The sequence below is a fragment of the Pseudopipra pipra genome, chromosome 6 (genome assembly GCF_036250125.1).
Source record: "Pseudopipra pipra isolate bDixPip1 chromosome 6, bDixPip1.hap1, whole genome shotgun sequence".
Taxonomy (NCBI): Eukaryota; Metazoa; Chordata; class Aves; order Passeriformes; family Pipridae; genus Pseudopipra; species Pseudopipra pipra.
This window is the reverse complement of record NC_087554.1, coordinates 4,974,901-4,998,389: the sequence shown is the minus strand read 5'-3', so window position 1 is coordinate 4,998,389 and position 23,489 is coordinate 4,974,901. Positions and strand designations below refer to the sequence as shown.

General features: G+C 39.5%; 1 protein-coding gene across 15 annotated transcripts in view; it reads left to right on the top strand.

The window, feature by feature from the left end:
* The first annotated feature begins 1,501 nt into the window (after positions 1-1,501).
* The window catches only part of PPFIA1 (PTPRF interacting protein alpha 1), a 55,550-nt gene continuing 33,562 nt past the window's right edge, over positions 1,502-23,489 (top strand). For 13 of the 15 annotated variants that reach the window (XM_064657147.1, XM_064657145.1, XM_064657144.1 and 10 more), the window contains exons 1-5: positions 1,865-2,383; positions 3,492-3,755; positions 21,765-21,866; positions 22,354-22,518; positions 23,315-23,389. In XM_064657147.1, coding sequence (XP_064513217.1) covers positions 3,492-3,755; positions 21,765-21,866; positions 22,354-22,518; positions 23,315-23,389 — 606 coding nt within the window. In that variant the 5' untranslated portion in view covers positions 1,865-2,383. Of the gene's footprint in view, positions 2,384-3,491; positions 3,756-11,810; positions 11,948-21,764; positions 21,867-22,353; positions 22,519-23,314; positions 23,390-23,489 lie in introns of those variants that run through there. The other 2 variants (XM_064657146.1, XM_064657149.1) reach the window with 2 other exon arrangements.

Below are 23,489 nucleotides of genomic sequence, written 5' to 3'. Positions count from 1 at the left end.
ATTTTGGTACTTGCAGAACCTGGGAGTTCTCTTGACTTTATTATTTCATGTGTATTAAGTGCAGTACAGAGCATTATGCAAAGATCTGATTATTCAGTTTTATTTGTGGCATTCCAAGTCCTGGCCCTACATTGATCCACTCTCAGTTACTATGGACTGCACACAGGCATAGGAGTGTGCCCAGGTGGCCAAAAAGGCCAACGGCACCTGGCCTGTATCAGGAACAGTGTGGCAGCAGGACCAGGGAAGTGATTCTTCCCCTGTACTCACCACTGGTGAGGCCGCACCTCGAGTGCTGTGTCCAGTTCTGGGCCCCTCTATTTAGGAAGGATGTTGAGGTGCTGGAGCAGGTCCAGAGAAGGGCAACAAGGCTGGTGAAGGGTCTGGAGCACAAGTCCTACAAGGAGTGGCTGAGGGAGCTGGGGTTGTTTAGCCTGGAGAGGATGAGGCTCAGGGGAGATCTCATCACTCTCTACAACTCCCTGAAAGGAGGTTGGAGCCTAGTGAGGGTTGGTCTCTTTTCCTAGTCAACCAGCAGTAGGACAAGAGGACACAAGCTTCACTGGGGGAGGTTTAGGTTGGACATTAGGAAGAAGTTCTTCACAAAAGGAGTGAGTGGGCATTGGAACAGGCTGCCCAGGGAGGTGGTGGAGTCACCACCCCTGGAGGTGTTTAAGGAAAGACTGGATGTGGCACTCAGTGCCACGATCTGGTTGACAAGGTGGTGTTGGGTCGTAGGTTGGACTCGATGACCCCAGAGGTCTTTTCCAACCCAGTTGATTCTGTGATTCTGAGCGGAGCTGAGGCGATGGGCGCAGGCCAAGGCCGAGAGGGCACACTGAGGCGACGGGAGCGGGTTGGGACAATGAGACCCATCCCCGGCTTCCCCTCTGATCGCGCTGCCCGCGGCGGGAGCCGCAGCCCCGCCTGGCCGGGCCCTGCCGCGACACGCAGGCCCCGCCACGGGCTGCGACTGCAGGGAAACTGGCACACGCCGCGCTGACTCCTCCAGCCTTGCCCTTTTCTCATCCCTCAGCGAGCCCGCCTCCCTCCCCGGGCGGGCACCGTGGACGGCGGGACTATCGCTTGTGTGGCAGGAGCGGGGGGCGCGGGTCTCGAACCAGCACGCTGCGGGGCGGGCGGGGAAGGAGTGAACGGGGCAGGAGCCGGCGCGCCGCGCCGCGCGGTGCATTGTGGGCGCCGCCGTGATTGCTACGGAGCCGCGGAGTGCGCTGGGAGCGGCGGGAGGCAGAGGCGGTGCTCGGTGTGGCACTGGCAGCGCTACCGCGGCCATCGGGGTTCCGCGGGCTTGTGCCGCCCCCTCACCCGGTGCGGGAGAGCTCCTTGCCGGCCGCCACGGGCGTAGCGGGCGGAGCCGGGCCCGGGCCGAGGGGACGCTCCCCCGCCGCTCGGTAGGGGCGGGAGGGAGGGAGCACTCGCCGGGGCCTCCGCGCCGGGCTCGCTGCAGGCTGTGCTGGGGCCTCCGGCGGGGAGCGAGGGAGGAGGGAAATAGGGAGAAGGGAGGAGGGAGGCCCGGCCGGCGCTGCCCGTGGCGGGCGGGGGAGCAGCAGAGCCCCGCCGCCCGCAGCTTTGTTCGCCGGGCCCTCCGACGCTCGTCCCACTGTTCTGCCCCAGTCCGCGCGCCCTCCCGGTTCCTTTCTTTCCCCTCTGCTGGATATCTCAGTGTGGGAGCGTCGCCTGCGGAACCGACCCGCGGTGCGGGACTAGGAAACAACAGGTCTTCCCCCCACCTCTCCTCGCCTTTTCTCCAAAGTGGCACCGGCGCCTCGCTGTTGGGATTATAAATGTTTGAACTAAGACCCAGGGAACTGGAAGGAGAGCCTCCCGTTGGAATTAACAGGAGAGAAAACAAGGGAGACTTTTCCAAATCCTCCACAAGAAAGCCCGTGCTGTTTTTTTCCCGTGCTGTCCGCACGGTGTTTAATAATGCGATTGTGACCTGAGTGGAATTTATGAGCAAAGAACTAATTGAAGCTTCTTGCACCGCTGCATCGGACTACTTTTTTTTTGTTGTTTTCTCAGCACATGATTCCTCCATCCCAGCTGTTGCAGAACCTGTGGGCCAGTAATAGAGGAATGGGAAGCTGAGGCAATTTATTTTAACATTCTTCTGTTCCGGGGACTTGGCGAGTTGGCTGAAGCTGCTGCTGCTTTTTACTGGATCTGCTCTTTCCTCGGCAGGTTTATTTGTTTTCATGTGCTCGGGGTGTTTCGATTAAACAGACATTGGACTGGAGCTGAATGGATGCTTTGCAAGCCGAAAGGTTTTGGGAGGTAACAGAAAACTGCTAAAACAGAGAAGAACTGGTACTGCAGGAAACCTGGGTCCTGTCTTCCAAGCCTTTTTGTTTTATTGAGCAAGGTAAATAGCGTAGTGGGGAAAATACAGGGCTTATCGTAGTCATGCATGAAAGCGTTACTAAGCATCTCAGACCGTTCCAAGTCTTTCAGGGGATTGAGAGGACTCACAGTAAGACTCAGAATGAGTTTAGTTGTTCTTTAAAATGTTCAGATATGGGTATGAAATATAAGGCTGAGAACAAAGTTCGTGTCACCTGAGAGGTTGAGAGAACTGCTTTTTCTGACGTGCCTTATGTTCTTGTAGGTTTGTGATGGTGAGAGAGGCTGTCTGAAGAACTAGAGAAGTCTTAGTGGTTCAGTGAGAGTGTGCAGTAATTATATTAGTCGGTTTTTTTCCATGCTTTTTAAAAACTTGATGCCTTAGCTCTGGTAAGGACCTGTTAGAGTCTCTAAAAAGTCCTCCCAGTTTTAACAGTAGTACGGTGCTTACATTTGCATTGTTTTAACTGTGTTCGTTCTCCACCTTTAATTATTTTTGCTTACCTTTCCTTTTGTTATCCACATTGACAGCTGCTACTACTTTGTAATGATTTTTTTTGCTTTTATCTTCCTTCACATATTTTATCTCCTGAATTGGACTATTTGGATTTACTTCTCATTTACATGTATTACTTTCACCGTAACTTTCTGCAGCCAACAAAAGCTCAAAGTAGTGTTTTAGATGTGATCTTTATACGTTTGAAGCATTGGAAGGAACAGATAATGATTCTCAAAATGTGCAGTGTAAGCAGTTACTGGGTTAAGTGTATAATTTTGGGGGGCAAGCTGCATGCCTTATCTTTGTGGTTTTTTTCTTAAAGATCTCGGCAGCAGTTCACTCCTGACAGAAATATAAATCCATTAAAATGAGATCACACTTTGAAACGTGGCTGTAAAAATCTGGTTTTGCAAGAAGTCACAAGATTCTCATTACGAAGTGATGCCTTGATTAAATCGACTGTGTTACCTTTTCTCAGCCTTAATGAAACAGTGGCAAACACTGAGGTGTTGGCAGTCCTTGCTGATTCTATCATGGGGAAAAGCTAAGTGGGTATTATGGGCAGCACTCAAAATGCCTGTTTAGATCTGTTTAACTCGACTTTACGGTCTTTGTCTCGTTTCATTTCAAGATGATGTGTGAGGTGATGCCAACCATCAGTGAGGCCGAGATTCCCGCTGGGGGAAATGGAGGCCACGGTTCAGGTTCCCCATTACAGTCAGATGCTGATTCCCATTTTGAGCAGTTAATGGTGTCCATGTTGGAAGAAAGGGATCGCCTCCTGGAAACACTGAGGGAAACTCAGGAGACCCTGGCACTGACCCAGGGCAAGCTGCATGAAGTCGGTCATGAGAGAGATTCCTTGCAAAGACAGCTCAATACTGCACTCCCACAGGTATGGACATCTTGAAAGGAAGGTACCTTTCCATAATTTCTGTATTCTTTGTGGTGTTTTGTTGGCTTTTTATGTGTTTAATTTGTTGAAGAGTCAGGTTGTGTTACGGGAGGATGAATCTGGCTTAAGACTATCCTGAAGTGTCTGTTGGTGCTTACTCACTTTGAGAAAGGTACAAAAGCAAAGCATGGCAGCCGTTTCCCTCCAGTGTCCTTTCCCAGTTGCTGGAATTTCTTTGGTTTAGGATGAGTATGAAGTTGTATCTACATTGTATCGACATTCTTTTGTTTCACAGAACTTGACGGACTTCCGTCAGTATTATTTCTTTAATGCTGTTTCTAACTGTCTGATTAAATCATGTGCTGAAGAATTGATACCTGGTCGAATGAAAGGTGTTCAAGGGGGGTTTGCAACGAGATGGTCTTTAAGGTCCCTTCCAACCCAAACCATTCTGGTATTCTATGAATATTCCATACAGACCATTCTGACACTATTATGGACTTTTGATTTAAAACTTGAAAAGGTGAAGACTGATATCTTGTGAATACATGCTGAGTTGTCATGGCAATGTAGGAGTCTGAGTGTGTTGTTCAACCCATTTAGTTACTTTTGAAAAGTTTGGATTTGTTTGGTTTTTTTTTTGTCCTGTTAGGAGTTTCTAATTCCTGACTTGGAGGATGCAGTGCACCAGCACATGGCCTGTGGTGCTAAGTTTGTTATGTAAGGAACATAGTTAGGAAAGGTGATTGGTGCCTACAGAACTTCTTGGGTTTTATCCATTCTGGTTAAAAATAGTACAAACTGAACTTTGAGCATGTTGAGAAGCATTTAGTTGTAGGCAAAGCAGAGCAGAGGCTGCTTTAGGTGTTGGTTAACTGTTGATAGCATGTCCCCAGTGTCACAATGATGTTAATACTTTTACAAATGTTTACATATCCTTAAATATATTGTAGTTACTGTTTATACCCTTTGAAACAGTAGTTTTAAACTCTTGTGTTTCACTTTCTTATTATAATGTAATCACTGTGTGACTCTTGGTGTCCTAATTGGTCCCGGCAATTAGCGGGGGATAGAAACAAAAAAAAGTTATATATGTTAATCTAGTTGTGTTTCAGTGGTGTGATGGAAATCCGAAAGGAGAAGTTTCCAACTTTTGCTGTTGCCTGTGTTAAATCATGTGCTGCAGGCAAAAATCGTTTCTTTGGTTTTTTGTTGTAATAACTGTGGCTTCTCTTCAGCCTCTGTGTCAGGTCTGCTGCATTAATGGATGCCATTAACCAGTTGTGTGACCTGGAAACTGTTACACTTGCATTTGTGGCTGAGTAGAATCACCCAAATTCCAAACTGTGCTGTTCCCCTTTTCCGTTCTCAGCTTTCTTTCCTAAATCTAGTAAGCTACTTACATGTAAACATCTCTTTCTAAACATTTCTAAAAGATTAATAAACAGTTCCCGCTTTCAAGAATGTCATAATCGCATGGCTTCCTGTGAAATCTGTAGGAAAAGCAAGTCAGTTCAGAGAGAGAAATTTTACTGCAATTTTATCTAAATACACAGCAGTGTATGGATTTTTGTAGATTGCTGTTAAAAGTACTGTTTTCATACTGTGAAACTGCCACTTTTGTCCTCAATGGGGCTTGGCCTATTGTGGAAGGTGACAACTGATGGTGCTTTGAAGAGTAAGAAGTATTTTATTATTATTGCTACAATCAGCAGTAACTGCTGTATTTGACAAATTTTTGTTGTTGTTATGGTAGAGTCATGTCAGTTACTTCATAGGTGTAAATTTCTGGTGAGGTGAAACAATATTTTTTTGAAATGCTAATATGTGTTCACTGTCAAAACTGTGGTGACTAATATTTGAAACTATTCACAGTTTTTTGTTAATTATTTTGAGCTGAGTGGTTTTTTTGAAGTACTGCCTCAAATGGCCCATTGTTTAACTGTGAATTTCAAGAAGGGTGGAAGCAGGATAACTTTAAATTTATTGACAGATGTGTTATATTTTTTCAGGAAAAAAGGGATAGTTGTGTACATATTTAATTTTTTTTAAATCATGATAGTTGTTTTCAATTTAGTAGATCTGTGAAGTTCAATTTAAGGAGTTGTACAAAGACCGGTATAATTGCTAAATCGCTGTGTAACCAAAGTGTTATTTCTCCCTCAGACTTGACTTGTAAGAAGTCTTTGTAGTTGATTTTAGAGTGCTTTATCTTAATGAATGTTGAACTGAATTGTTTATATGTTCACTTTTCCTGATTTATGTTTTTAGCTGAATCAGCCAGTTTTAGACTGCTCTGATACTGATGAAAAATCCTTGTATAAAATATAAAAAAGGAATGCTGGATTTCTTCTATAGCAAAACTGTTTCTCTGCTTTTAGTATGAACACACTGAATTTCTGATGGAATCCCTGTACCAACTCCTTACATGCACTGAGCTTCTGTGTGTAAGAAAGAGGCTCAGACTGGTGTGTATATAGTGAGTTACAAAATGGCAAATTAGTACTTGGGTATTTGCACATCTGGTAGATTATAAAAGCAAATGTAGGGTTTTTTTCAGTAGCAGTGATACACATTTTCTGAAGCCTCAGAGGAGCAGACTTTTCTAGCACACTTAGTGTGGTGGGCAGGTAGGGATTTTAGACATCAGTTCTAGTTCACATAAACCTGGGACAGCTATTTAGAGTAAAATGCCTTTTGTTGGGGATGTTTAATTCACTGAGAGAAGAATATTTTAATGTGATATAGATGAGCTTAATCTGTTACATTTACGCAAAGTAAAACTGCCCTTTTTTTCCTTTTTATGGACAACTGAAAATGAAATAATCACCACTGCCTTGATAAAATAACTGGATTTTGGCAATGCTTTTTGTTTTCTGGGAGTTACCTGCTATTACACATTACCCCAGTCCAACTGTATTCTGACCTTGGAAGATGAACTTGAAGAATCAAATTGCTGTGCAAGAACTTAATTTTATTCTTTCCAGAATTTTTCACAGAAAAAACTGAAAATGAGCTTTTTAGTTGGAGAGCTTATGGAACTGTAATGTAAACACATTCAGTTATGATTCTAATTATGGTCTTAGTGGATTTAATTATGCCTTTTATGTGCCTTGTAGAGTGTATTCTACAAAATTCAAGGTTTCAAATTTATAAATTAATCTGTGAGACATCCAGGATGCTACTGTATTTAAAAGTTAAATTTTGAACCTAAGGTAGAGAGGTCTAAGTGAGTACCAGTTCTTGCTATGAGGGTGTTGCAGGCCAGGGTTCATTTTGCTGGTGGAATTTCATGTGGATATTTCTGTAAATGAAAACAAGATGCTTGTTTTGAGTTTAATTTACAGTGACTCTGATGCCTGTCACAAGTAAAAACACAGTAGAATTCACAACAGCTTCATCAGGATGAAAATTTCAATGTGTATGTTAAGAATTTTATAAGCTGATGTACAAATAATATGCTTCTGTAATGCAGCAACACTTAAGATTCATCTTAATCTTGCACCTCTAATATTTTGATCTTAAATTTATCATTTTTATTTCTATGCAAGGCAAGCAAAATAGTTTTTTCTGCATTTGTGATGGTCATGTTCAGTAATGTCTATATAGGAGCAGATGAGAACTTTCGGTCAGGTGCTGTGTGTAAGTAAGAGCACTTTAATATGGAGTTAATTGTGGAAAAAAAAGCTGCCTATAATTTTGATTTGGCTTTATCAGGTTGCTCATCAGATCTTAATTTTAAAATGAGTCCACAGCAGGTCATTTTTAGTTGCTTTCTACCCATAGTGAATAGTTTATCACTACTTCCCGCTTCAGTTAAAAATAGTGTCAGTTTATATTAATTATATTAATTAAATTCAGGTATGTCTCTATAGAATGATCTTCCTCAGACCATCTCAGAAATTCTGTTCAATGCCTCACATGTCAGAAATACCAAAACACTTGGTCCAGAGACTGCCCTCGTGTAGTTTTGTAATGATGGACTGAAGGATTTAGTTGCCATTTTATTAACAGTGGTACTTGGATTTTCTCCAGGCAAGTTTTAAGTAATGGATGTCACAGATGTATAAGTGAGGTTTTGAATTGTACATAATTTGAAGAACACAGTTGCAGAAAGTGCATTAAGCAAAGGCCTTGCCAAACTCTGCAGAGGCTGAAATTTTCTCAGCATTGAAAGTACAGCTCCATTTCCAGTATTCACAGATGTTCAGCCTTGAGCTGACATGGCTTTTGCTTCTTGCTCTGGCAAGAACTGTTGCTGACCTCTAAATACCAGCCATTAATATCAGCAGAGCACTGTGAGTTCAGAAATGGTGGAGATCCAAAGGAATCTCAGATGTGTAACTGTATGTCAGGGCAAATGTATCCTCCACTTCTGTCATCCCCTTCTGACAGCAAAGACATGACTCTTGCATTTTCAGACAACTGACATTTTAATCTTGTCTGTGTTGAGTTTCAGTTGCTAAACCTTGCTAAATTACTGGATAGATCTGGCTTTGCAGTTTAAGTCAAGATGGAGATAGGAGTTAATATTCAGAATTCTTCACTGACTGTATCAATAAACCTCAGCTTCCCTGACATTTCTTTCTTTGCAGAGTGTGGAAACAGCCAACTTTTGCCTAAAATCTTCAGACTATGAAGTTATCTGAAAGTATACACTTAAATAATGTATAAATTATTTAAGCTACACTTAAATAATCTAGTGGAGTACACTGAGGACCAAGTCTCCAGCATTGGTTCTGACTTTTTAGTTTCTCATTTAAATATATTTGGGTTCGTTGTTTGAAACATCTCACCCCTGCCCAGCACACATCTGTTTGCCTATTGTTAGCTGCTTTCTGTTTATACTGTGCTTTTAATTTAAGTTTTCTTTGTTATAAGTAGACCTTTTAGCTAGATTAAACTTGGAATTAATTTTAGGTTGTCTTGTACTTGAGGATGAATTTTAGTGGTGTTATGATGTCCCATTTATCTCTGTAATAAGCAGATTTTATGAAGTCTGAAACTATTGGTTTCATTTTCCTTCATTTATTTGTAGGAAGAATGTTTTGGTGACTACACAAGAAATGCTTTTTACTTGTTTTTAATAGTGAATGAGGCCCTGAAAGATGAGCTAGTGGTTATTTTTGCCTATTCCTCAGCTACTATGTACAAATATCTGACAATGGGTTTATTAATGCTTGGTTTGCTGTAGTCTAACAAACAGGCTGGATATAAGTTTGGGTTAAAAGAGCTATAATCAAAACAAAGTGTTTTAAAAATATGTTCTATATTTAGAACCAGATGAACTTCACATATATGCTCATCAGTGGTAACTTGTCTGTAGCCTCTGGTACAACAGGGAGTGTGTATTTTGGTATTCTGAGAATTCTTCCTCTGCAACCTTGTATTTTTCTCAGCTCTTTTTAGAAGTGTAACTAAAAACTACTTTGAAGAGGTTTAGTAGCAAGACTTAAAGATTCTATGTGGCTATATAAAAAAAAAGAACACCTTTTGGCATTTTTTCTTACATATGAATTAAGAATACAATTCCCCACCCCCTTACAAATTCTTAGCGTTTTAATGTCCAGTGGCCCGAGACCTTGGTTTGTCCTTTCTGATGTTTATTTAGCAGGGGTGAATGTTGGTTTTACTCACTACAGATTTTGAACTTGGAATCAAGAGGACACATTTGTTTGTGTTTTGATATATAATTAACAAATTATAATTAACAGTGTTGTTAGAGAACTTGATTCTTGGGAGAGAACGTTTTAACTGTCTGATTAGTAACTTTTTTCCCCACATCTCAAAACTGCATTAGTGTACTTCACACTTCAATTTTGGGATTTTTTTTTTTTATTATTTTTTTTTATTTATTTATTTTCCAGCTTTAAAGGAATATGACAGAGGTCTTCCTGTAAGCTGCTTTTGGCAATTTAGGCAGCTTAAGTCACTTTAAGTCTGTAAGGGTGACTGGAATCTGTTGACATATATTAGAAAATGCTTATTGTAATCTCTTGTGTATATGGATCTCAAGCCACAAACACTGAAAAGGGATAAATGTGTGTTGTGTGAGTCAGGTAATCTAGGTGTTCAGAATTTTCCGAGTGGATTTTTTTGGGAGCCTGCCTATGGATTCTCCAAGTGTAAATGTGTGGCAGTTCTTGCCAGGAAAAATATTTTCCCATTCTCCAGGGCTCAGAGAGGAATTATTATTTTGCTGCCGAATGGAGCTGAGTTTTTTGTTCAACTTGACTTTTTCACAGAGACTCAGGGAAATGCTGTTTCCACATTTTGTGAACTTCAGATGATGGTGTAGTGAGCTGAATACATATCTGTGGGTCACTTGAGGAGATTGCTCTCCTAGTTGGATATTCAGGGTTGGAATACTGTGATGCCGAGTTAAGGTTCATGCTCACTTTCATTCTGATGTGTTGTTTTCCTTTAGGTTCTCTGTAAGTTGTTGGGAATAGTTGGTTAACTTGGTTTTTTTGCCTATGACCTTTATCTGTTTCAGACTTTACCTTTTGTTTCATGTAAGCTCTGCTGAAAATCAGCTCCTTTTCTTCTGTTTGGCCTGACAAGGCTCTGTGGCCTGTTCCTACTTTTTTAAAAAGAGAAGCTTTGTTGCTTAATCTGTTCATTTGCTGTTCCACAGTGGCCTTGAGCTTTACTCCTGTGTTTATGTTCATGTTTTCTACTCAGGGTATGTTTTGTGAGGATAGGAGATAAACAGAAATATAATTTTTGTTAGATCTGAAATATAGGATGACTATTAATGGATATATATGAATAAGAGCAGGCAGCATCTTTTCCTATAGGTCATCTGTCTTCTGGTTATGCTATCAGAGATATAAATACTCAGAATGAGTATTTTGTTTTAGAAATTCCATGAAGTGCACCAAGATAAGGCAAGTGCACAAGATTGAATGCCAGGTTGGATGGGGCTCTGAACAACCTGGACTAGTGGAAGTGCCATGGGCAGGGGGTGAAATGGGATGGTCTTTAAGGTCCCTTCCAACCCAAACCATTCTAGGATTCTGTGATTCCTAAATAAAAAGGTCCTTACACTGCCAGTGTATAATTAGTTATCTTCAGGACAGATTTTAAACAAGGACCATCACTTGTTTCAAGGGCCATGTAGAAAAAAGCTTGGAAAATTTGATATATGTATCCTTTAGTTGTATTAAAGGGTAAAAAGAACTTCCACTTAGGAAATAAGCATTTTTTATTTATTGTGATACGAAAATGGGCAACTCTTCATTTATTTTTCTAATTTAATTTAATTTTATTTATTAATTATTATTTATTAATTTTTTTAGTTTAATTTTTAATTTGTTTTTCTCTCTGGGTATGCTCTGAGCTGTGTTGTGCCTTACTCCTATTGCTAGAACATCATGGAATTTTGTATCTCATTGTATAGAAATATTCTGAAGCACAATGGTTGCTTTTTTTAATCCTACCTCCCACATAAATGCATATAAAATTTGAGGTTTGGCAACCAAAATCCTTGGTTTAAAGGCTAAAACTTCTTTTACGTAGAGAGGGCTCACTCAAGGAGGAACATAAATTGTTAGCTCAATAAGTAGTCACCAGTTTTATTAAGCTGTTTTAGTATGATTTCTGAATTTTCAAGTACAGTCATGAAAAGAAGGAGAGATATCTGAAAGCAGAATTTCTTGTTTTATTGTGTGCTTCAAAGAATGCTTGATATGGAAGTTTTCTCTCCGTGCAAAACAAAATAAATTTAAAAAAGGAGAATTGGGGGAAAAGGGAAAGGAATTCTTATCAATGGCAGGGTTTAAATTGTGGATTTGTGAGTTTGAGTTGTGGGGTCTCAATTGTTTTATGTGAGCCTGTCACAAACAATTTAGCAATATATACTTTTGCCAATAGAATGTTACAGTCAAAACTCTCGGGTTTTTTGTTTTTTTTTTTTTTTTTGCACTCCTGTCCAGAATTGGGAAATCTGCAAGCTAACATGCTGGGATTCCTGGGGCTCTTTCACCTCTTAATGAACAGCACTGGACCTAAATTCTGTTACTCGCTGTGCTTTTCACTGTAATTTGTGCTAGTGGATTGGCTGTTCCCAATGGGAAGCTGAACTCTGGAATTTCATATTTAACATTCTACTGTTCTTCCTTCTAGTGGGGATTTAGGACATGGACTACTTTGGAAACCCAGAAGTAAAAAACTTCTGATATAAATCAAAGGTGATTTAAAAATCTAAATGAGATTGTTTTGTTAAGATTTACCCATAGTACTGAAATTTCTTCAGATAATCTTATTATGGATATAAAGGATGACCCTGCACCTGAGAGAGTGACAGGAACAGCAGAGCATGTGTGGAGTGTGATACTGGATGTGTGGGTGAACCTGGTTGAGGTTTCTATATATTTATGCATGTGGAAGGTAAACTCCTAATTTCAGATTATCCCTTCAAAGCTCTCTCTGTTTGCTCTACTACATTTGGGTGAATGACTAAAAGTTTGGTTTAGATAATTTCAGGGATGCCTTGGGATACGATTGTGAATCTTTTTTTTTTTTATTCCTGAGTAATATATTTTTCATACAGTATTATCACCTTTTTGTACTTCATAGGGAAGGGCTTGGAAGGTCATAACATTCTTTAAGCTTCATGTTGCAGGTGCCTCTAGTAATTTATTTCTTTTAGAACACACAGTTCTTGAGTTTTCAATATGGTCTTTGGATACCATAGTCTTCCAAAAGCTGAGTCTTTGTTTCAAGAAATCTGGAATTGCTTTATTTAATGTAAAGTGGAAATGGAGCAACTTTTTAGGATTTTAGCTCTCACTACTTGTCCATGCAGGAAAGAAACTGTCCTTTTTCCCTCCTGGGGTCTCATTTACGCACCTCCTTTATGTTGCTCACCAATCCATCTTTCACTTCAGCATTTCGTACTGGTAACACCATATTAACAGATTGTCCTTGTTTTTTATTAATTAATTAATTAATTTATTATGTCTTCTCTGCATTTTAGTGTTACTCATCTCCTTGGTTTTCTTCTAGGATGCCACATGTTTTCTGGGACCAAGTACTTACCAAGTCTGGCACTGTCCATTATGGAGATCTTCTGTGGCAGACAAAAAATTACTTTGAACTTTAAAAAAGCTTCAAATTCCCCTATAAACCAGCTCTTTTATGCTTAATCTATGTTGCTGAATTAAGTTTTTATGGTTTTTTTCTGTGTTTAAATACCAGACTTGTCTGTTGTAAGACTTGAGAGTGTGCTCTCTTTGCGTGGACTTTGGAGTTGCCTTTATTTGTGAAAATTGAGCAACTTTTCCATGGAATGGTCCAGTAGCATTTTTCAGAATATCACAGATTTGGATATCTTTAGGTTCAGTACATCCACTTAGCATGTAAACTGGGGTGATAGGGTACAGAGAAACAGATAAATCAAATGTAAAGAGCTGTAAGTTGAATTTCCTGCTGAAGGCACATATCTGTCCTCATTGGGTATGACTTGCTTAAACAAGTTTGAAAATAGGAGACTGAAATGTTCATCACTTAGCAAAAAAAAAAGTATATATATATATAATAGGAGAGCACTGAGGGGGAAGTACATGTTGGTGCTTGTTTAATGTGGGTGGCTTGGCCAGCCTTATTCAGATATTCCCAAGCATTCCCTTTTAACAGATTGTGAAAAATGTACTTTTCAGCTACTGGCCACAGAACTAAATCTGAAACTGAAGGCTGAGATGAATGATTAGAATAGGGCAGAGCAGGGCCTCACAGCTACTGCTCACAGCTTTTGCAAGCAGGAGTATCTTGTCACTGAAATAATCTGCATGATGGGTCTTGTCCTGGGTCTATTTGTAAAAAATAGTAGAGTATTAGTCATGTGAGGGTTAGTTTTTAAACACACTGGAATGCAATGTGTAGGATTAAATAATTTTTAATTAATAAAAGTCATAGGAGTTTAATATTTAATGCCAGCTGAGCCAGACTTGTGCTGTTTCTTGTGAGTGCAGTATGTTTAGTGTTGAAGTACAGAAAACTACATATATTTTTTCTTGCCCTAGTAAACTCACAGTTCAGTGTTGTTTACAATCTTGCTATAGCTTTTGCAGTAGCTCCTCAGTTCCCAAAATGGAGAGTCCCAGAAAAGTTACTGGCCTTGTTAAATTTTCCCAGCATATTTTGCAGTTGTTTTCCAGTTTGGCATCTCTGAGGAGCATTGCAGGCTGTGAAATTCTGTGAAATCCCAGGAAATCTTGACCAACTTTGTGTGGAGAGGAAAAACTTCAATGAAGTCTCTCTGATATCATATTAAAGATGGAGACTGGTTTTGTCCCACACCTTGTCAAACTGGTAGTGCAAGATTCTTCCTCTTTATTGAAGTACAAGTGTATTCTCCTTTTGCCATGGTGGGTATGGGTGTGGGGAGGTTTCTTCACTGCCATAGACTCCAAAAATGGAGATGCCTAAAGCTGCAACTAAGAAGTTGTGCTGCTACTTACTTGTATTAGTTATTAATCCAAATAGACCAGGCTAGAGCTGCAGGAATGTGGTAATTCCTTTTGGGAAACCCTTAGAATTCATAGATTCAGAGTGTCACTGGGAGACATTTGTTTTTCTAACACCCCCCAAGTATTGCAAACTTATTTCTTGGTAAATTAAGGTGTTGTTCTGGAATATTGGTAGTTGGACTCGTACAGTATTGGGAAGGATTACTCTGTTATTGACCAGTCTCAACAGCTCCAGTTCTGCACAAAGTATCCATACACATCCCAAGTTGAACAGCCTGTTTTTCCATGATGACTAAAGTTTTCCTGATGCATATTTTAGCTGATCTTGGGACATTTATCCAAGTCAAACAAGCTTGGTATGGTTCTGAACACTTTTGTGCCTTATCTGCCGTTCCAGGGGGTGTATTCCTGTACATCCCAGAGCAGCTAAGGTGGAACTCTCTGTAGCCACCGCAGCGAAGTGATTCTGGTCATGGGATGGAAGGTTTTCTTCTGCCATTGCATGTGAATAAATGCCAATTTCGTGCAAATCTGAAGTGCTTCTGTATTTTCCTGCTTGCTGGAAGGCAGCTGTTACTTTACAACTGTTGTAATGGTTCAACTTTTGGACTTCCCTACTCAGAGGATCCATGGTGTTGCCTGAGTAGGGGCAACATTTTATAAGTATTTTACAAACACAAGTGAAGAAAATAACTTGAAACCAGTATTTCCAGTTAGTGTTCAGTATGTTCATTTCTTGTTAACCTTCTGTGCATTCTGTTAACTTGGAGGGTTGAGTTCACAACTCATTTGAGTATTTGGAGAAAGCCTTGGGGGAAAAAAAACCAGGTACTTTGGTAGAGTTTTTCACTCGTTGATTTGTTGCACATCTGTAGCTTTAAAAATGGTTTAAAAGGCTGTGGTAAAAATGGGTTGTATCTGCTCTGGGTTAACTGAAAATATACCCTGTGTGATCTGCCATACTTTGAGCAAGCTGTGTTGATTTGCTAAGGCTGGCGAAAAGATTAACAAACTATCTGGAGAAATTATGGATTCTGGAATGTTTTGATGATCCCAAGGCTGGCTGCTCTACAGAAGAGGCAACTTTTAAGAGGAGTTACTGGATGAAGTTTTCTGACTCGTTTAAACTGCATGTTCTCTTTCCTTAATTTCACAGACCTAGGAAGAAGTTGTAGGATGCAGCTGTGGCTTAGTTTTGACTTCCAGCACATTACCAGCAAACATTCTTGTTTGCTAGCAAGTCCAGAGATCTAGACTTAGATTTAGAGTCTACAGTTCATGTATGACTTGTATTCACTGTGGAGGACAGAGATCTGGCTGATGGTGGAGCTTGGAAGACACTCAGAGAACGTCTTGTGTCCCTTGCAGTGCCAAGTACAGTGTGGGATTGGGACTCCAGCAATGCACAAAATTCTGGTTTTGCATGAGGCTTTCCCCCTACTCTTGTGTACGTAACAGCCCTGTTCTGCTGGGCTTAGAGCAAAAGAAATGCTAGAGTTCAGGCAGCAATGGTTCTGCCAGCCTGGGTGGCATTAACTACAGGCTATAGTTAATGATTTGAGTGTAGGTGGCTCCTGTTTGCCTGTCTTCGACCTGTGCTTTGCTCTGTGTTACAGAAGTTTGCAGGCTCACTTTCCAGAATGTTCTGTTGAGTGCATAAAGTGTGAGCATTGATTAATGTGGTGGAAGGAGAACCTCTGATCCTTTGAGGAGTGAGAGGCTGGATCCAGCCATGTTTGGGTTCTGGTACTTTTACCCATCCACGTTCCAAATAGGACACGTCTCTCCAAAATGTGTTAGATCTGGAAAGGGGAGCTACAGGAGGGAGAACATGGAACTGATGTGTTTCTACCTCCCTTTTCCTGTTGCTCCTGCATTCCTTTTGCAAAGCTGCCAAATACCACCTTTCTTCATGTAGTGCTTTGTAGTCCAGGCTCAGTGAACGCTCTGCATAAATTTAAGCAGGAAACCCAGTCATTACCATGGAGACTTGGTCTTGCTATAAGCTTTCCCATTTTGCTCCTGGGCATATGTTTGGTACCTGCTGGCTGTGAGTTTGGAGTTCTTTTTGGCTCTTTGCTTGTGAAAGACCAGGCTGTGGATTCTCCTTTCAGCTCCAAAGAGCTGGGAACAAGGAGAGTTTCATTCCAGAGCAATAACATTATGCAACTGTAAACACGTTAAAACTTAATTGCCTGTTTAGGATTGAGCAGTGTTAATGAGCAAGCCTGGATGGGTCAATCCAGGAAGGAAACTTGAATATTGTACTAAAAAAGAGGGCTGGGATGATCAGAAGTTCCTCAGGTCTAGTATTTAGTCAGCTGGCAGCAGTATTCACTTGAGTGTTCTCATGCAGTTTTTGATAGAGGAAAAAAAAAAGGTATGTTTTTGAAGTCAAGGAAAATACAGACTTCTGAGAGTTAACCAAAGGTGGTATTAAACATTTTAAATATCTCAATGGCACTAGTTGGGATGGGAGAGTTTTTTTAAGAGTAAAGAAATCTGCACCTGGGTTTTGGTAGTTGTCTTTTGAGTTATAAAACATCTTATGCATACACAGAAATAGGAAAGGGGGTCAATACACTAATTATATAATGAGCTCCAGTATATTCTCACTCAGCTCTAGTTGAAAAAACAGCTACTTTAAGCATGAAAAGCCTTTCAGTGTTCTGAAATGGAAGAATTTGACATATCCATATTTTAATTATTCTCTTACACTTCCTTTTAAGTTGTTGAGGTTTTTGAGAATAAAATATAGACTTATTTCATAGAACTGTTTCTCTTACTGCTTGAAATAAGTTTTATGATTCCAGGTTAGTAAATCCAGGCTGCTTGATACTTACTGGAAATTAATTTCATGAGGTGAAAAGCAAAATATTTTTCTTTGCACACTCCAGGCTGATTTTTCTCTTTCCCTTTAGCACATGCCAGAGATGTGGAAAGGTTGAAAGCAATCTGTTTTATTACGTGGAACAGGCCAAGCATAATGTGTGTTGGTGGTTTGTTTTTTCTGGATTTGTTGCTGTTAAAGTGTGTGTAACTGTGTTTTCTTCAAGGGCTGGATTTAATGATGAAAACATATCATTTCTTTTCAGTTTTAACTCTCAATACCCTTGAAGTATTTCATTGTTTTGATTCTTAGCCTAAAAAACCCAAACCAAAACTGGTTGAACCTAAATTTGCTTGTTAGGAACTTTCAGATATATTGGGGATCTTGGTCCCTGTGTGCTCCCTAAAACCCTTGAAGTGAAGTGACTGTGAAATACCCTGTTAAGCTTAAATATTTAAATTTTCTTTGATTGTTTTCCTTAAGAGTGTATATTTGTCATTTCCATGCATGCATCATTTGGAATAATTGTGGCTTATATGTGGTGTAAACATCATGCTGGAAACTTATCGCAGATCCCACTGGTTTCCATCCCTGATGTCCTGCACTTTCCCCACTTGTTCTTCTTGTGCTCCTTTCAGCTGCTCAACTTTGTGAGTGGGTTGTTTGATATTCAGGCTACAAACCAGAATGACAGTAAAACAAAATATTACTTGGAGATTAAAGAGATAAATTCCACTCATATATTTCTCTCAGAGATGTTCCTAAAGATGCAACAGTTGCAACTTTATGTTTCTGTTGCCTGAAGTTACTACTTTAAAAGTAGTATTTTAACAGTGGTATTTTACAGTACTTTAATAGTAGTATTTTACAGTACTTTAATAGTAGTATGTTCTTTGATGAAATGAAAATGTTTGGGGTTTTCTTTACGTATCTTTCCATCCTTTATATGTTTTTTGGCCGTCTTGTTGCCTGTAATCTGTGATTCCTTATGCACTCACAGGTGTTGCATTTCTTGTGGAATAAGGTTTTTTTTCTTGATCAAATTCCAAGAAAATTTACAGTTCGTTGTCTGCAGAGGATCCCTAATACACAGCTTATATTAACAGACTTCCAGGGATTACCTGTGTTCCTTTCAAGTTTTTCCCCCTAGGTTAAATATAGTCTTCCTGTCATCTAGCATTTATTGGTTTGTCATGTACTATCTGTGGAGCCTATAAATTATGTTCGTAATAACCATGAAGAAAACCTGTTCCCTGAAAGCTGTTAATGTTCCTGGACTGGGATCTTGGAAGTACCCAAGTGTCTGTCAGCTCAGACATCAGAAATGTGCAGGCTTTACAGCCAGGCACCAGTTGATCCAATTTTTGAAAGGATGTTTATATTGTGACCTCAAAAATATTAAAGGTTGGAGGTCAATTCTGAAGGTTGGTGGAGAAGAAGTGTTCTTGCTTTAAAAAATCATAGAGTTTGTGAACAAAAAAAACCCTGAAGATGTATTGCTGAACAGGAACAAATTTACTTGCTCGATGTAGCTTTTTGTTGAGAGTATTTATTTCTGGCAGCAAGAGAGATGTGTTTGGAATGATGCAGTTGGGTCAGAAATTGACTTTCTCCAGTAAACATTTCAGTTTAGTGCAGCATATGGGTGTTTGCCAGAATGTTCTGATCAACAGGGAATACTTCCCTGGAAAATTCAGCACTCTCTCTTCTGTGTGTGCTCTGAAAGTGCTTGTTGTGAGTGCCATTCTAGTCAACTTGTTATTTTGAGCAGAACTGATGATCTCAATCTTCTTAATTACTGAAAAATAATCAGCTTTTAGGATAAGTAGGAAAGTTTCTCAGGATTTTCCCTTTTTCCTTTAATTCTTTCTGTACATTCATCTAATTCCGAAGAAGAAATTATGAGACAACTCAGAATTTTTGGAGATTATAAAGTTGCAGATAGTTTCTCTCCTGAGCTGCTTGGGGAAATCACAAATTGTCTACCAGTGGCGGTAGGTATTAAAACTAGAAAGGACATATCTTTTGGCAGTGTCAGCTGAAACTAAGGACATTCAAATGTTCTTTATTAGGCAGCTCACGGGACTCAAAGCAACGGTATTTTGTCAAAACACCCAGCAGTGGAGGTTATTGTGCAATGCCAGAAGTTCATACCAATGTGTTTATGCAGCAGCAATATAAATTCCTGGGTGCTCTGTTGTTTTGGGTCATCTGACAAGGGTGATGGTTCGTGTCAGAATTGATGTATTTGTGCTACACTTTATATTTGCACACAAGTATGCAGTGGGATAGAACTCTCTGTGCTACAACCATTTGAGGAGTGAATAGACTTCCTTTCAAGTACACAGCTGGTGAAGCTCACACAGAGTCCTGGAAAGTCTCACAGGTGGGATGTTGAAGGTATAGGAAAAGTTTGGATGTCAAGGAACAGCTTGTAGTAGAGGCAATTTTTCTGTCAGCTCCAGTGAAGCCTGAAGTAGATTTTTCTTGATTTACTTGCACCCAGGACCCTTTTGTAGTTGTGTGTATAAAAGTTCCAGTAGCTGGATTTACTTTTTATTTTTTTTCCTAAGTGTATTTCCAGGCCATTTTGAAATTAATAGGCCTTTCTTTCTTTTTTTTTTTTTTTTTAAGAATGCAAATAAAATATTGCTGTGAAATATTTATGTGTGTAATTATGAAGTGTGGTAGAGAAGTCATTTTTTTAGCAGTTGAAAAAAGAAAATAAATTTAGACTTTTTGCAGTTATTTGCTGATTAACCAGGAGACTATACTGAAACTTTCCTCCAATAAGCAGGTTTTTATTTAGGAAGAGGGATTATAGGGGTGGATTCTGCATCTGTGACGGTGGGATTACTGTCTTGACCACTTTTAAAAGCCTCATACATGACTAATTCCAAAGGAGTTCACTGTAAGTATGTAATGCGCAACAGACTTTTTGTCTCTTCAGTCACATGTGTATTTTAGAATAAAGTTTTCCCAATGAATCTTGGAAATGGCAGTGTCCTTGGACTGTGTCTGGCTGTTTTAGCTGCAAGTTAGAATTTACAGAGTGTAGTGTAATTGGTTGATGTGGCCTTTTGTTTTTAAGCATGTACCTCCTGCCACTTTGAATTTTGCTGCAAAACAGCTCCATCTGAAGCTTTCACTTGACATGCAGCTACTATCTGTTAAACAGTATATTTTGCAGAGTTTGAAAAAATTAGAGAAACAGTGTTTGTGCACATGGTGTGTCTCCGCTTAGGTGGCCATTTGTGATGTTCACCTTGTCTTGATCATCACCAGTTCAGCTGTAGCAATCCATTGTTTATTAAATAAGTGTCTTGTTTGTTAGACACGTCACTTGTTTATTAGTGTTTTCCTTATTTTACAACAAAAAAGACTATTATTTACTAATATTTCAATGTTTTCTTATCTAAGTGCTTCTTAAGTGTTCACTGGCCATTGGAGTGACAGATGCATATCTATTTTCACATCCTAAGTTGTAGCACATGAAGTTTTTTTCCCATTTCCTACAAGCTTTTTTCTACAACATGGACTTGTTCACATTCACACCTTTACTTTTTGCATTAATTCTAATTGCCAATGTGGTTCAGATTACAACTTAAATTATGCCAGAGTAGGTAGGTAGATAAGGTTATGCTCTGTATTTGCTTCTAAATGTGGTGTATAGTTGTACCTTTTATTCTATTCAGGGTGTGCTCTGTGAGATGATAAAACATTTAAATGCCTTTTATGTTGAATATTTTTAGTGAGGCTGTTGATAGAGAGCAGAATTGGTGTAGGAAGGAGTGACTCTTTCAGATACTGCTATAATCATTTCCTGACAGAAACCCAAAACTGTAGAAAGGTACTCTTTAATGTTGACTACTCTGTATTCACTGTAGTAATAAACATGCAGTAACTGTTTGAGTTACCTCAGTTCCTGTTCTCTGATGACACTTCACTCCGTATAATTTCACTTTGGTTGAGCTTTGTTTGGTGAAATCTTTACTGAATTTGAAGGGTGAGCCTTGTGAGAGCTTTGAGCCCAAGGGCTTGGCTTTGAGAAAATTCTGATTCTAATCCTCTGAGATTTCCAGCAGGACTGTAGGGAAAGTGCTGCTTCAGTTCTGTTTTGTGAGACTTGAAAGAAGGCATAAATGAAATTCCAGTATGTAGCTGTATTCTGGTAGATGGCAGGGTTATGCATTGTCTCTCACAATTACATCCTGACTTGAAGTTTATCATGTTTTCTGATTTCTTTATTTTACTGGGCTCTGTTTTATTGTGTCTCCCTTAGCAGTTGTTAAAAAAAACAAAACACAACAAACAAAACAAATACACAAAAGAAACAGCTCTTTGAAACCATAAAAAAATGCATTACAAATGTGTTTTTCCCTTTGCTTACCAGGGAAACCACGTTTGTTACGAGCCTTCCTAAATCTTTGTTCGCGAAGCCTAGCCATGATGAAACCAGGGAAACCCCAACTCAGACAATTGCCTTGAGAAACAAATGAGTTTTCAAAAGTACTGGTCAAACATCTTTTGTCTTCACAGGTGTTTTTTTTGTCTTTACAGTTGGTAACATAACGTTTTAAGTGTTTGAACCTAAGCACGACTGTAAATTGTATTGACTTTAGTCATCTGAATGCTTCAAGAAATTGTCAGGTGTTCACATGAATCCACTCTCACTGTATCCTGATATTTCTGTCTGGTTTATTCCAGGAATTTGCAGCACTTACAAAAGAGCTCAATGTATGCAGGGAGCAGCTGCTGGAAAGGGAAGAAGAAATCGCTGAACTGAAAGCAGAAAGAAATAATACCAGGGTTAGTTCCTTGTCTTCTCCAAGCTCACCATTGTTAAAGAATGGAGGAAAACACTAAATGTTGAATTTGAAAAGCTAGAAGTGTTTCTTTCCCCAATATTTGCACATGAATCCCCATGGAAGTGCAAATGTATGTTGATTAAGAAAGTTTGGAAGCTTATATGCACAGCTCCAGATGCTGCTGTGCGAAATCAGGAAAAGCTTGTAAGACTGCACTGTGTCTTCCATTCAGCTTTCTGGTTGTGAAAGTTTTGTAATCACACAGCTCCTGGGATCAGAGGAGCAGAGTGAGTGGGTTGTAGGGATCTGTTTGAGCAGCTTATGCTGCTAATGCAGGTCAAATGTTAAAAACAGGTCCTTATTCTTGATACAATGTTCTTTGTCTCTGAGATTTGAAGTTTAGAGCTCAAAACTTAATGTTCTAGGAGGCAAAGTTTTCTGCAGCTTTTCAGAACAGGAATAAACATTGTTCCTTTTTCTTGCTTTAGCTGTTACTGGAACATCTGGAGTGTCTTGTCTCCAGGCATGAGCGATCTCTGAGAATGACTGTGGTGAAGAGGCAAGCTCAGTCTCCAGCAGGAGTTTCTAGTGAAGTGGAAGTTCTCAAAGCACTAAAATCTTTATTTGAGCACCATAAAGCCCTTGATGAAAAGGTAATGAAATATTGTGCTTCATCCTGTCCCCTCTTTTGTGTGGGCCATTTTGTGCTAAAGCTGTAGAAATCTCTGAACTGTAACTACATCCAGTACCTGCTCTCCTAAATTAATGTGGAAATAAATCAAGGTGCTGTGGTTGATTCTAGTATTTCATTAGCTCTGTTAATGTAAACTCAGCGTGGTTCAGTGGCAATATATTTGCTGTAGGATTGCATACAGTTGCTTAGCTCTACAATATCAGAATTTAGTCTTTTGATTATGTAATATAAGGAAGAGAGAACAGGAAGAGGGGAATCTGCTTACACTGTGATATGAAGCTGAATTAAAGGAACCCCTCCCTTCAGCTGTGCCTGATATTGGCAGCAGGATATGCAAGTCCTAAAGTTCACTGTGAGTTTTGTTGCCAACTCACAGTTTACCTGACTTTTGTGACCCTTGGATACAAAATCTGGCAAATTACTTTAGGCGGAATTCTTCTTTTTAAGCAGAAATAAGCAAAATCCTACACACTCTGTGCCTTGCAAAAGAACAAGCAAATTCTGGGCATGTTTAATTCTTGCCTAAATATACAGGTCATCTTGAAATACTATTTGCTTGTGACAAAAAAGGAAAAACTAGATTTTTAAGATACACATTATTTGGCTATTTTTTTGTGTTGTAATTAGTACTGACTGCAGATTAGGCAGGTGTAATGGAAATAGTGTCATTTATTATCTGAAAGGGCATGGCAGTAAATAAAATTGATTTCTTTCTGATTTGAATGATTTCAAATAATTTGAAATTATCTTTTCAGGTAAGGGAGAGGTTACGAGTAGCACTTGAAAGATGTAGTTTATTGGAAGAAGAACTAGGTACTACACATAAAGAGGTAAGTTTCTGTCTTAAAAGTTAAGTCTTCATATGTGCATTGTGGGCAGTTTAGTCAATATTAATAAAATACATAGTAGTTTATTAAGTTTCACTTTTGC